This window comes from Girardinichthys multiradiatus, chromosome 2 (genome assembly GCF_021462225.1).
Source record: "Girardinichthys multiradiatus isolate DD_20200921_A chromosome 2, DD_fGirMul_XY1, whole genome shotgun sequence".
Taxonomy (NCBI): Eukaryota; Metazoa; Chordata; class Actinopteri; order Cyprinodontiformes; family Goodeidae; genus Girardinichthys; species Girardinichthys multiradiatus.
The window spans coordinates 27,743,415-27,757,389 of record NC_061795.1 but is presented as its reverse complement, the minus strand read 5'-3'; the positions used below and the strand labels follow the sequence as shown (position 1 = coordinate 27,757,389).

At 39.6% G+C, this 13,975-nt stretch overlaps 1 protein-coding gene across 7 annotated transcripts in view; it reads left to right on the top strand.

The window, feature by feature from the left end:
• fkbp16 (FKBP prolyl isomerase 16) overlaps positions 1 to 13,975 on the top strand; it is a 68,764-nt gene that overhangs the window by 52,726 nt on the left and 2,063 nt on the right. For all 7 annotated transcript variants that reach the window (XM_047351734.1, XM_047351717.1, XM_047351709.1 and 4 more), the window contains 4 exons: positions 7,475 to 7,692; positions 9,723 to 9,904; positions 10,119 to 10,196; positions 13,550 to 13,687. In XM_047351734.1, coding sequence (XP_047207690.1) covers positions 7,475 to 7,692; positions 9,723 to 9,904; positions 10,119 to 10,196; positions 13,550 to 13,687 — 616 coding nt within the window. The remainder of the gene's footprint in view (positions 1 to 7,474; positions 7,693 to 9,722; positions 9,905 to 10,118; positions 10,197 to 13,549; positions 13,688 to 13,975) is intronic.

Below are 13,975 nucleotides of genomic sequence, written 5' to 3'. Positions count from 1 at the left end.
GAATCCTTCTCAGTAAGGATAGTTAGAGTTAACCAAACAAAACGAGCAGCTGTAGGAACATTATTCAACATGCAGAAAAAGTTTGTCATAACATAAAGATTGAGCTTTAGTTTAAAGATTCTCTTTGCTTACATTATTTATGGCAAACTTTAAACTATGCCTCTTATGGCTTTCTTTCAACAATGCTTTTCTCCAAGCTAGTCACCCATAATAGGAAGATTTGTGAAGTGCACAACTCAAAGTTGTTCTGTTAAGAGATTCTCCAATCTGATCTGTGCATCTCTGCAGCTCTGCCAAAGTAGCCACGAGCCTCTTTGCCTCTTCTCCAATGTTCTCCAGTGCTCCATGATATGATGAAAGCTTGGGACAGGGCATAACTTACTCTATTTACTAATTAGGCGACTTCTAAAGGCCTCTGGTATTTCTGGATTTTCTTTAAGGTATCACAGTTTAGAGGGCTGAAAAGGGTTGAATAAAAACCACATGTATTTTTTTATTTATTTTGTTTCACAGTGATGCTCTACCTTGTGTTCGTTTGTTCACTAAAGTTTGTGGATACAACATAATAAAACGAGAAAAAAGTTTGAATATGAATTTCTTGTAAAGCACTATAAATTCCAACGTTGTGTAACAGGTGCTCCTTTTACTCATTGTATGAACACAAAATAGTTTCATTCACAAAGCCTTAGTGTTAATTTTCCAAAAAGTGGCAGAAAGGTTTTTAACATCTCTTTCTTTTGGGATCAGTTTGTTCTGAAGCTGGAAGGAAGGCTGATGCCATTGCTGTTCACTGAATGGACACCCAATAGTTTGAGGTTGCAGATTCAGGTTTCACTGGGATCTTGCAAAGGAATCTTGCTGCTCTGACCACCTTCTGCTTCCTGTTTGCACTAATAGGACCCTGGAGGCTTACTGACTGAGCTCAATTCAGCAGCTCAGTGGTGTTGGGCTAATCTGCAATGACCTCTGTGACACCGTAAACCTCATAGATCTGTTATCAAGCTGCATTGTAGCTTTTCACCAGTCAAGTTGGGTTTGTTTAATGCCAGCAAGTCAGTCTCATCATTCTTTTGAGCTTCAGACAGAAATCCTGAATGCTCGCTCCTCATGATGTTTTTTTATTTTTTTCATTTTGTCATACTAACTGCTGTTCTCAAAAGCATTTCAACTGTTGAACCCTGCAGTGACAGAGTGCATTGTGCCCATCAGTATTTTTGTGAGACTTCATTTGCAGGATATTTCATCATTTAGTATTCAGTGCATCAACGTGCCACATTTACTGTTTTTAGTTAGTAATGCTTGCACATAAGCAGCAATATCAATGAGTCATCACCCCTCAAATAATGTGCCTCAGTCTGTGTGAGTCAGAATCAACAAAGTGGATCATTTGTCTGTTGGAAACTGTTCAATAGTTAATGACATGATGAGTGAGGGCTTTCACTGGAGCTGTTTGCAAAACCAAACATTATTCAGCTCTTCAAAAGCCTATATGAGTATGGTTTAAATAAATACATGTATATAGATTAAAATGCTTTATTGTGTAAAGACACCCTTAAGTTAAGTGATGATGCAGAATAAAGTTAAAATTTACTATTTTAACTGAATCACTCATACTAGCCGCTTTATTAGATACACCTTGTTAGTCCAAATTTCGACCCTTTTGCCTTCTGAACTGCATGGCATAGATTCAATAAGGTGTAAGAAACATTCCCCAGAGATCCATATTAACATGATAGCAACACACAGTTTCTGCAGAATAGTCGGCTGCACATTCATCATACCAATCTCCACCACATCCTAAAGATGTTGTGTTGGATTGAGCTCTTGTGACTGTCCAGGCCACTTGAGTAGAGTGAAATGATTGTTATGGTTGAGAAATCGGTTTGAGACTATTTGGGCTTTGAGACATGGTGGCTTCTGGAAATTGGATGGGTACACTATGGTCATCTGCGGTCATAAATGGATGGAGATGATCAGCAATAATGCTGAGGTTGGCTGCCGTGTTGAAAAGATGCTCAGTTGTAGCAAAGTTCCCATGTGTGCCTAAAAGATATTATCTCAATATCCCATTATCTCTACTTTTACCGCAGAAGCGAGGCACACTGGATATTTTCTCTTTTTTGGACCATTCCCTGTAAACCTGAGACCTGGTTTAGGGACAAAAACAAATCCCATTAGATCAGCAGTTTCTGAAATACTCAGCCCAACCCATCTCTTTAGTGTCACCTGAATCTACTTTCTTTTCACTTCTGATTCTCAGTTTGAACTTCAGTAAGTTGTCTTTACCACATCTAGATCCCAAAATGCTGTTTTGTATTAACAAGCAATTGAACATGTGTACCTAGAAAGAGGCCAGTGAGTGTATATTACCAAATGCGTTGGGTCACTACTCTTCCGTCATTCGATTTTCACGTTTCAATCAGTTCCAGAACCAAAGGTGTGTATAATGCGGCATCTTGGCTTGCTGGTTGCTTTTACAAACATTTGTTAAAGAATAGGTCAAGGAAACTTGATTGGCCTCCACAGAGACCGGCCCTTAACCACATAGATTACCTTTGGGATGAATTACAATTGGCAATGAGGGTCAAGCTTTCTCATCCACCATTAGTGCCTGACCTCAGGAATGCTCTCCTAGAAGGATTGTCAAGTTTCCCCATACATACATTCCTAAAGCTGCCCAAAAAACCTCCCCAGAAGATTATGGAAGCAAAGAGTGTGCCAACTCCAGATCATATGTATTAGGAATAAGATGCCATCGGTGTTTATGTATGTGTAAACTGTCTCAAAACGTTTGACAAGTGATACATCACTGGTCTCAGTCTTCTGACTCCATCAAAGGAATTACATAACGTAATGTAATGTAAAGTTAAATGTCTGTTTTGCCTGTTCGTTTGTGATCCAAATGTGTATCTGCCTTGCAAAATAATTTACTAATCTTGTCACACTACTACTACAAACTTCAATGTTTGCAACTGGGACTTTATGTGATAGATCAACATGAGGTATTGAATTGCTGAAGTGCAAGGATAATGATGTAAGTGTGGTGTATAATAATATGTACTTATCATCCTTTACTCTAATATCTCTTCATAAATTCTACTGCAACTAATTTCTTCCAGAAGTTAATTTATCAGTAAAAACAGTCCAGCTCTTCCAGCTGTTCTATGAAGACCTCAGATGTTTCTTAGAGAACGTTAATGAACAAACAGCATCATGAACACTAAGGCCAGGGATAGAGATGAGTCATCAGCTATGAATAACAAGGAATATTTTAAGGCAGGAAAGGTTTTATGAGATTGCATGCATTCTGAAGAACTCAATTTAAACCAGTACATGATCAAATAAACCACAGATGTTTAGTTTGGTTTAGTTTAGTGACCTTTTGATTTTATTTCCAGACTGAAAAATGAGAACTTTTGTTACTGGCATGTTCACAGGTGTCAGCAGAGAAGCAGATTTGATCTAAAACCATTTAACAAATTTCCACAGCATTGTTGCTTATTTGCTGTACACTGTTACATAAGATACAGCCTTGAATATTGTCCAGTTTATTCTGGTAAGAGTAGCAGAAATTGGGGACGTTTAAGCTGTGTTCATATTCTGAACCAACAGTATCAGTCATTGCATAATACTCTGCAACCAGCAAAATAGAAGACCGTCACAAGAAAGATGGATGTCCTGAATGTTTTCATGATTTCATCTAGTTTGAAAATCAATGTGAATGGATTTTTTTTTTTTTTTACCACCCAGGACAAGGACGTTTCAGGGCTCCTCCTAGTGGTGATTGTAGCGATGCTGCTCAGGTTTCTGTGATCTCAGCTCGGCTGCCAACTTCACACCCCTTTGTGTGCTGTGTGTGATACAGGGCAAGGTCTCTAGGGAGGAGGGGTGAAAGGGTTACCTGATCCCACCTCCCACCTGCTGACACAGCAGCACAGCGACTGTGTATACAACCAGTTGTGCTAGAGTAACATAAACTGTGTCAGTGGCACAACCAGTTTGCATAATTCATGACCTGACACAACTCCCAGAACTGTTACGGTCAGGAAACTGCGATGGTGTCGGGGAGAGAAGGAAGTTGAACTTCCTCAATGTGTTCACTGCTCCCAGGAATCCTTTCTAGCATTTCATTGTTAAAAGTACCTTTACATTAAATTTGTTTTGTAATATTATGTACTGCATTCTACTTCCAAACTGTGATCTTTGCAGCTCTGTATTACCTCCCTCTTGTTACACCTCTGAAATCAGAACCTCCTCAGAGGAACTGATAATGGACCATTGTAAGCCATGTGTGCACAGGAGCCAGATGATTGAACACTACATTAACTTTCTTTCAGAGCGACTCTTGAGTGAGCTGAAGTCATCGGGTTCATTCAAGTTTCAAATTCTTACCTGCTTAAAGGAGCTGATGTAGCTTGTATTACTTTGGAGGTGGTAATGTGTGTGAGTTAAATGTAACCTGTATGGAGACCTGCAGCTTGAGTCTGAAAACAACAAAAATGCTACCAGAAAGCACCATGGTGATCACTGTAATGTTGTCACATTATACCAGCTGGTCTTGTGTGTGTAGCATGAATAAAAAGCTATGTTAAGAAGTCAGTGGCCTAGTCCTGCATCCTTCAAGTGCTGTAAATGGTAAATGGACTGAACTTATATAGCGCTTTTCTAGTCATACAGACCACTCAAAGCGCTTAACACTAGAGCCACATTCACCCAATCGCACTCACTAACACTCACACATTCATACACCGATACGCAGATCGGTAGGCAACTTGAGGTTAAGTGCCTTGCCCAGGGGCACATCGACATATGGCAGGAGGAAGCTGGAATCGAACCCATAACCTTCTGATTGCAAGACGACTACTCTTTTGTAAAACCATAGTTTGTTCAGACACTTTGGACTTGTGCGAAAGGTGTCAGTACCCTAACTTTGCAACCACAAACTACAGTCTGTTTTTGCAAACTTTATGTGATAGACTAACATAAAGAAGAGCATAGTTTAGAAATCGAAGGAAAAGGATTCAGTCAGTCAGTCATTTTCTACCGCTTATTCCATAGTGGGTCACGGGGGAGCTGGTGCCTATCTCCAGCAGTCTATGGGCGAGAGGCGGGGTACACCCTGGACAGGTCGCCAGTCCATCGCAGGGCAACACACATACAACCATACACACACTCATTCATACATCTAAGGGCAATTTTAGAGTTACCAATTAACCTAACAGGCATGTTTTTGGACTGTGGGAGGAAGCCGGAGTACCTGGTGAGAACCCACGCATGCACGGGGAGAACATGCAAACTCCATGCAGAAAGACCCCCGGCTGGGAATCGAACCCAGGACGGAAAAGGATTCATGGTTTTCAAAATTCTGTACAGGAAAATTAAGTTCCATTACTCCTATAATTCTCAATAAAATCTGGTCCAACCGGTTCCCTTTAGGACTCACCTCTTTAGTAAATCAAATCCTCCAATGTGTGATTTGATCTTAATATAAATTCAGCTATACTGCAAAAGCCCACAGAGGTTTTTACTGAACATAATTGAACAAACAGCAACATAAAGACTCAGGAACACACCAGACAGGTCAGAGGTACAATTGCTAAGAACTCTCAAGTAGGATTAAGTTATAAAACAATAGACCACAGAACACAGCATCCACTCTGTTGGGCATAATAGTGGGAACCCTTAATGCTGTTGGGACGGAGAAGCTGGTCAGAGTAATTTGGAAGTTGGTTAAAAATAAAACAGGACAGTCCAAGAAGAAAACATGTTGGATGCTGAAAAAGACTTCAGACTGGGGCAGAGGTGCAACTTCCAGCAGGACCACCCTAAACACAAAACCAGAGCTACAATGGAATGATTTAGATACAAGCATTTTCATGCATTAGAATGGTCCAGTCAAAGTCCAAACCTAAACCCAAGTACAAATATCTGGCAAGAAGTGTTAACAGAAGCTCTCCATGTAATCTGACTGTTCTGGATGTTCTGCAAAGAAACATGGACAGAAACCTCAGCCCGTAGATGTGCAAAGCTGGTAGAAACAAACCCTCTAAACACTTGTTGCTGTTCTTGGAGGAAAAGATGGTTCTAGAAGAATCAAGAGGGGCTGAAACAAAATGTGCTCTTCAGTTTTGTTTTTTTATGTTTTATCTGTAAAATATTATAAAATTCATGTGTAACTGGAAGTTGTTTTCCAGAGGTTTTAGAAGTCTGGTCTGGTGGTAGTCATTTCCCTGCTGACAATAATAATGGGAACCCTATGCAGTCTTAAATGAAGTATGAAATGCAGAAATGTGTGACATCCAGGTCTGAATAAGTATGGAAAAATTGAATTATACAATTTTTTTAGTTCTCCTGGTTTTATTATATATTTTATAAACATTACTAAAGAAATTGCACATGAAATATCTCTGTTTATGAGTAACTGGGAAGACCAAAGTACACCTGCATGCTCAGTCCAATACAGTTAATTTATGTTAGACCAATTTACAATGTACAACAAATTTCATCTCATCGCACTTTACAAGACAAGCTAGTGCTATTCATATCCAGAAATATTGGATCCAATTGTGCCCAAAATCCAGTTTACTTCAGTCCAGTTCATTCCAATCAAATAATACAATCAGATTCAGACCCAGTTGCATGCAGTGCAGTTCAACTCTAATTATAATACAGTAGAGTCTAAGTCAGTTGATCATAAAATGCCAGTTGTTAAAAAATTATCTACGGAGACTCAGCTGATTAAATTGAGTTTACATGAATCATTCATGCTCAGCAAGAACTGGGGGGACCATGGAGAAGAACCAGTTCTTTGTGATAGGAACAAACCTCCAGCAGAACCAGGTTCAGTCTTAGCGGCCATCTGCTGCAAACCAACTGGGGATGGAGAGGACAGGAAAAAGAAAAAAAAAAACGCACTGGCCCAGGAGTACTTTTTATGGTAAACAAAAAGTACATCGACTTAATGACAGCAATAGCCTAGTCAAATGCTTTATGCATAAAAGAAAAAAAGAGAGGCACAGTAGGCCTTGGTCAGGAGAACATTCAATGGAAAGGGAAAAGAACTCTTGGTGTAAGAGTGAACCAAATAGACCCCAAGTTACCCCTAATGGCAGCAGTTTACATAGCACCTTGGATGTTACTGTAGTCTTTTTATCAGTCACAAACCTTTTTTACCTTCCAGCAGTAAATGGAAACAAAGACTGTTAACGATGTAACAGGAACACTTTGATTAAGAAAATATTTATATCAGACAACGGTTAAGGAAGAAAATTAACCTTTTTTAGTCTCTGTGGTACACAAATAATAACATAAAACCACTTTACACATATTTATCATGCATTTACCAAACATATTTGAAACTAAATGACACAAACGTCCAGAAAATGTAACGGGAATCAAAGGAACAGTCTGGAAATTTGTAAAATGGAAAATGTACACTGGTATTGATTGTGTATGTCTGTTAATTTTTGTGCAGAGAGCCTGACATCCCTGCATGGGCTCCATTACTCTACCAACTGCAGCTTCTGGACATCAGAGACAAACCAGACCCGTTGACTCTGCCCATCGCTGATCGCATCCGCATCGGGAACCAGAAACGAGAGCGAGGAAACTTTCACTTCCAGAGAGAGGAGTACAGCCTGGCTGCCAGAGCTTATTGTGTGGCTCTGGAGGTGCTGACCACTCGCAGCAAAGGTAATACTGATTTATTCATGGGAAATATTTCCATACTGCTGGCTATAACAAGGACATGTGAACAAACACAGCAGGTATAACACATCATCTGACAGGGGTGCTCCACCACACTAATCGCAGCGTCTCCATGCAGGGCCACGTCCCTCTGTGCAGAGCACCGCCGTAAACACTTTCACTTAATACTTTTGCATGATCACAGCCAATCAACCTTCCTACCATTTCCACCTCCTTAATCACTTTAATCATCAACGAGGCAGAGAAAGCCCGAGGGAAAAATATGGCCGAATAAGACAATGAAGAGAAAATCATGCACTGCCCCATAATGAATCAATAATGACTGACTGCTGAGTCAATCCAATGTGGCACTGAAAAGAGGGGTTTATCCAGATCATCCAGATAATGTAATAAGTCTCTGAGAAGAAGATAAAGAATAAAGCAGGAGAAATGTCAAGATATGAATTCTTTCTACTAAAGGTCTTTTACGGTTCTATCAGAATTTAAAATAATTTAAATCTAACTTCAATTGTTCAAAACCACCAACCACATATTCACTCATAACATTATTTAATTAGGTAAAGATTAAGCTATGGGGGAAATGTTTGTGGAAAAAGTATGCATACTGCCAAAAACCCTAACTGCAGTGTCGCACAATAGTATTTACCACACAAGCTTTTCCACATTCTAACGCGCACAAATATTGTGTTTCACTGGGATTTTATGTGATAGACCAACACAAAGTACGGTATAATTGTAAGTTTACAACAAATGTTACATGATTTTTATATGTTTTTTTGCTTGTTAAAATCTGAAAAGTGAGGTGTGCATTCATGCTAAGCCCCCCTGAATCAATACTTTGTAGAAACACCGTTTGCAGCAATTACAGCTGCAGTTCTTTTGGGTCTCTATCAGCATTGTACATGTAGAAACTGAAATTACTGCTCATTCTTCTTTGCAAAACTGCTCAAACTCAGTAAGAGCTCATTTGACCTGGTCTTTCTGGTAAAGGATCTAAGTCCATAATCAATGGACTCAATATACACCATGGCTTCCAAAACGCGGCGTTTTTATGTAGTTTTATGTAGTACAGACATTTTTTGCAATCTGACTTTTGTTAAATAATCATACAACGGATAACTTAAGGTGTTCTTAAATGCTTTGTAGCAAAAAAAAAACTCATGAGAAATTGTTGACTTGTGATACTTAATGAAATCAGTTCAATTTCAGGGATGACTGCATTAGTTGTCTTTTTTTTTATTTGATCTCGCCATTTGTTTTCTTTTAGTGGTTACACCCTATATCTTTTTGGCAAATAAATACTATAAATACAGCACCATAAATGCCTAATGTTTAAAATATGATATAAACAAAAAGAAAAATACAGATTATATTGAAAGAGTTCTGTTAAAATCATCCATAAAGCAGTTTTTTAAGCATAATGTTTACAAGTATTATTTATTGTCAGTCTTTAAACATGTCTAATGTCTCTTTATTTATCCATTACACTTTGAGCAAACTAAACATTTTCCTGCACAAAAGTCTATACTAAAGCCCGGCAAAATCTCCTCAAAAAGCAAACAAAACAACCAAGCCCTGAAGGACAAGTGGCTAAAATCAACCATTGGGTTAAAGTTGGTGAACAGATGCTGTTCCTGAGTTGCTTGAATTTATGACCCAACACGTCAGAGTCCAGATTAAAATTCCTTTGTGCTAACAAGCCCTCTTTACTTTAGTCAATACATCACGCAGCTAGACAGGTTTGGGTCTGGTGCCAAAACCATGCAGGTGGAAAAAAACACTATATTCAGCTGAATTAAAAAGCAGAGCATGAATCAGCTGCATAACGACACCCACTGACAATTTCTCCTTCAAACTGATTCAGACTGATCCAAACAACAACCTTTCCCCTCCAAAGACTATTTATGCCGCTCCCTTTTTCTCCTCCTTTATCTTTTTGGTTTATAATAAAATAAATCAATCCAGGATCATGTGCAGGAGGGCATGCAGTGAGCTTTGTGCCTGTGTCTGTGCAGATGGCAATGATGTTGGCATGGAGGAGGAGGAGGAAGAAGTGCGGGAATACCGGATAAAGTGTCTGAACAACCTAGCTGCAGCTCAGCTCAAACTGGAGCAGTTTGATGAGGCACTGCACACCAGCCGGGATGTCCTGACCCTCCAGCCAAACAACGTCAAGGCCCTTTTCAGGACTGGAAAGGTTAGGGGTCGTGTTGCCACTGAGAGATACCATAAAGCATCTCACCTGATCTGTATTAGCACTCCAATAATAACCACACACTGCATTCTTTGATGGAAGATCAATCTGTCTAATTTAAAACTTGATTCTACTATTTTGGGGAAAAATAATATAGTTGAATAATTACTTGTTGTGTTTGATTAACGGGTACTGCAGCTCTTCTAATCTCTTTCAGCTGCTGTCAGATAAGGGCGACTACAAAGAGGCCATGGAGGTGCTAAAACAGGCCTTGAAACTGGAGCCAACCACCAAGGTGAGATCATGTGGCTGAGATGATCCTTCCTCTTTCTGAGTTCTTTCCAAACCTGCCTGTAAATTGTTCTCACACACACACACTGTTCTTGACCTCAACTATGATCAAAGGCACTGACTTTCCGAGTCAATAGAAATTTAACTGTATTGTTTCAAGAGACACCTTTAACTTTTTCATATCTTGTCACATTAGGATGCACTTCAATGTATTTTGTTGGTATTTTATGAGACAGACCATCTGAAAGTAGTGATTAATTATAACATATTTTTATATTATTTATATATTTCTTTTCAACAGTTTTGTTGTGTTTTTGTGCAATACTGGTAAAGGTTTGATGTTGTTCTTTTTTTCCTTAAGCCTAAACATAGAAAATATATATATATATTTTTATTTTAACCAAGCAAGCTAACTTTCTAGAGTTTGCATTTATATATATAAAAAAAAAACAATAAGGGCTCTTTTTTCAGAGTTGTGTAGCTTTTGCAGTTCTAGACAAAGAGTTTAAGTTTGGCACTGTTAGATAAATGTAATTTAGCAGGCCTGATGGCAAAAAAGGCTCTCTGGGTTTTAAAGTTGTTGCTCCCTGGTGTATTCAATAAAATCCCAATTAAAAACACCAATTACTTATACTATGCACTGTATGTTTAATGTTTTTTTAAACCTAGTAACCAGTCAATTTTATCTCAGTATAATGAACAATTTATGAACCCATAAATCAACAATGCTGAATTGTTTTTAAAGTAGAAATGTTTAGCTAGCTGTTTTCACATTAATCTGAAGAGATCCTAACCCAATTCTGTAAAAGACTTGACATTTTCTCTCTGCGAGTTGTATGATGAGCCCGACTCTCTAGAGAGACTCAGGCAAGGTGCACACCTGAAAGCTGTGCATCTGTTCTACCCCCATGAGTTACTATCATTCCAAAGTCCCATGTTGCAAAATGACCTAAGGTTAAAAAAAGAAAAACTGTTTCAGTCATCAATTTCAGCTACAAAAAACACACCTTTTGCATTTATAAAGGTTGCTTTCCATATCACATTCTTCAACTTATAGCCTAGAAATCTAGTTTGAAGTGGAGTGTGTAAGGAGTACTTTCCATCAGCTGTTTACAAAACTCTGCAGCCAGTATGACAGTGACCTGACACCCAGGGCTGGATGCCATCTTTACCAATGTGTCTCAGCTTGTCCTAACAAGTTGAACATTTTTGCTGCTTTGGTAATCACAGCCTTAAGCAGAACAGTGAAGGAAATAAGTTTGAGAAAACCTCAATTTGCTGCTCTTGAACAAGGTGAGTGCATGTTGTTTTATGACAGTTTGTACTTCTTCTCCTTTTCCATTTTTCTTTAAAATAAAGTAAAACTAGTAATCTTATTGACAAAACATGCAGTTCAGTTTTGCAAAGGTCCAATTAAGGTGAGTTAAACTTTGATCTCTGAAGGACAAATCACAGAGTTCCCACAAATATATCTTTCTACAATAACATTGCTTGATTTTTTGACAAATTAGTACAAAACATTTTCCTACTTTATTTTCTGTATGTTCCACAAATCCTTAAAGCTTTAATTCATCGATGAAGCCAAAGATAATAGAGCATATTTAAACATAAAGTAATGCAAAAAGCATTTTTTTAAAGTTCCAACTTTTATCCTTTTAATATTGTTTTGAAGACTGTAGGAACCCTGAAACTGTTTTAAACTGTCTTTCAGGTCTAAACTTAAAAAACGTGTCATTTTAAAGCTTACCTAATGAAATACACTGTTCAAAAAAATAAAGGGAACACTTAAACAACACAATATAACTCCAAGTGAATCAAACTTCTGTGAAATCAAACTGTCCACTTAGGAAGCAACACTGATTGACAATCAATTTCACATGATGTTGTGCAAATGGAATAGACAACAGGGGGAAATCTTTGGCGATTAGCAAGACACACTCAATAAAGGAGTGGTTCTGCAGGTGGGGACCACAGACCACTTCTCAGTACCTTTGCTTTCTGGCTGATGTTTTGGTCACTTTTGAATGTTGATGGTGCTTTCACACTCGTGGTAGCATGAGACGGACTCTACAACCCACACAAGTGGCTCAGGTAGTGCAGCTCATCCAGGATGGCACATCAATGTGTGCTGTGGCAAGAAGGTTTGCTGTGTCTGTCAGTGTAGTGTCCAGAGCCTGGAGGTGCTACCAGGAGACAGGCCAGTACACCAGGAGACGTGGAGGAGGCCGTAGGAGGGCAACAACCCAGCAGCAGGACCACTACCTCCACCTTTGTGCAAGGAGGAACAGGAGGAGCACTGCCAGAGCCGTGCAAAATGACCTCCAGCAGGCCACAAATATGCATGTGTCTGCACAAACGGTTAGAAACCAACTCCATGAGGAGGTATGATGGCCTGACGTCCACAAATGGGGGTTGTGCTCACAGCCCAACACCATGCAGGATGCTTGGCATTTGCCAGAGAACACCAGGATTGGCAAATTTGCCACTGGCACCCTGTGCTCTTCAAAGATGAAATCAGGTTCACACTGAGCACATGTGACAGACGTGACAAAGTCTGGAGACACCGTGGAGAGCGATCTGCTGCCTGCAGCATCCTTCAGCATGACCGGTTTGGCTGCGGGTCAGTAATGGTGTGGGGTGGCATTTCTTTGGAGGGCTGCATGGTCCTCCATGAGCTCGCCAGAGGTAACCTGACTGCCATTAGGTACCGAGATGAGATCCTCAGACCCCTGGTGAGACCATATGCTGGTGCGGTTGGCCCTGGGTTCCTCCTAATGCAGGACAATGCTAGACCTCATGTGGCTGCAGTGTGTCAGCAGTTCTTGCAAGATGAAGACATTGAAGCCATGGACTGACCCGCCTGTTAACCAGACCTGAATCCGATTGAGCACATCTGGGACATCATGTCTCGCTCCATCCACCAACATCACGTTGCACCACAGACTGTCCAGGAGTTGATGGATGCTTTAGTCCAGGTCTGGGAGGATATCCCTCAGGAGACCATCTGCTGTCTCATCAGGAGCATGCCCAGGCGTTGTAGGGAGGTCATACAGGTACATGGAGGCCACACACAATACTGAGCCTCATTTTGACTTGTTTTAAGGACATTACATCACAGTTGGATCAGCCTGTAGTGTGTTTTTCCACTTTAATTTTGTGTGTGACTCTAAAACCAGGCCTACATTGGTTAATAAATTTGATTTCCATTGATGATTTTTGTGTGATTTTGTTGTCACACATTCAACTTTGTACAGAACAAAGTATTCATGAGAATATTTCATTCATTCAGATCTAGGATGTGTTATTTGAGTGTTCCCTTTATTTTTTTGAGCAGTGTATGATCTGTTTTCTACTTAGGCAATCCACGCAGAATTATCCAAACTTGTCCAAAGACAATCAGGAGGCAAAGATATGCAGCAGTGGAGAATCAAACCAGCAAAGGTGCTCGGAGATGATATCACACCATTCCTCATCCCTTCTAAGAAAAAGTCATCAGTAAGCTGTTACAGTAGAAACCAGATATTTACAGACATTTACATACACTGTAAGAAGATGCTTTGTGATAGGCTGGCAATCCCCACCTCTCGCCCAATGACTCCTGGAGATGGGCACCCCAAAGACCATCCCAGGATAATTGGGTAATGTGTTTTAGGGTACAATTACCAATATTTTTTTTTATTTGCCAAATGCCAGAAAAATGGGAAATATTTTCATTATACTTATTTTAAGTCCACAAGTTTACATACGCTAGAAGACTATGCCTCCAATCAGTCTGGGAAATCA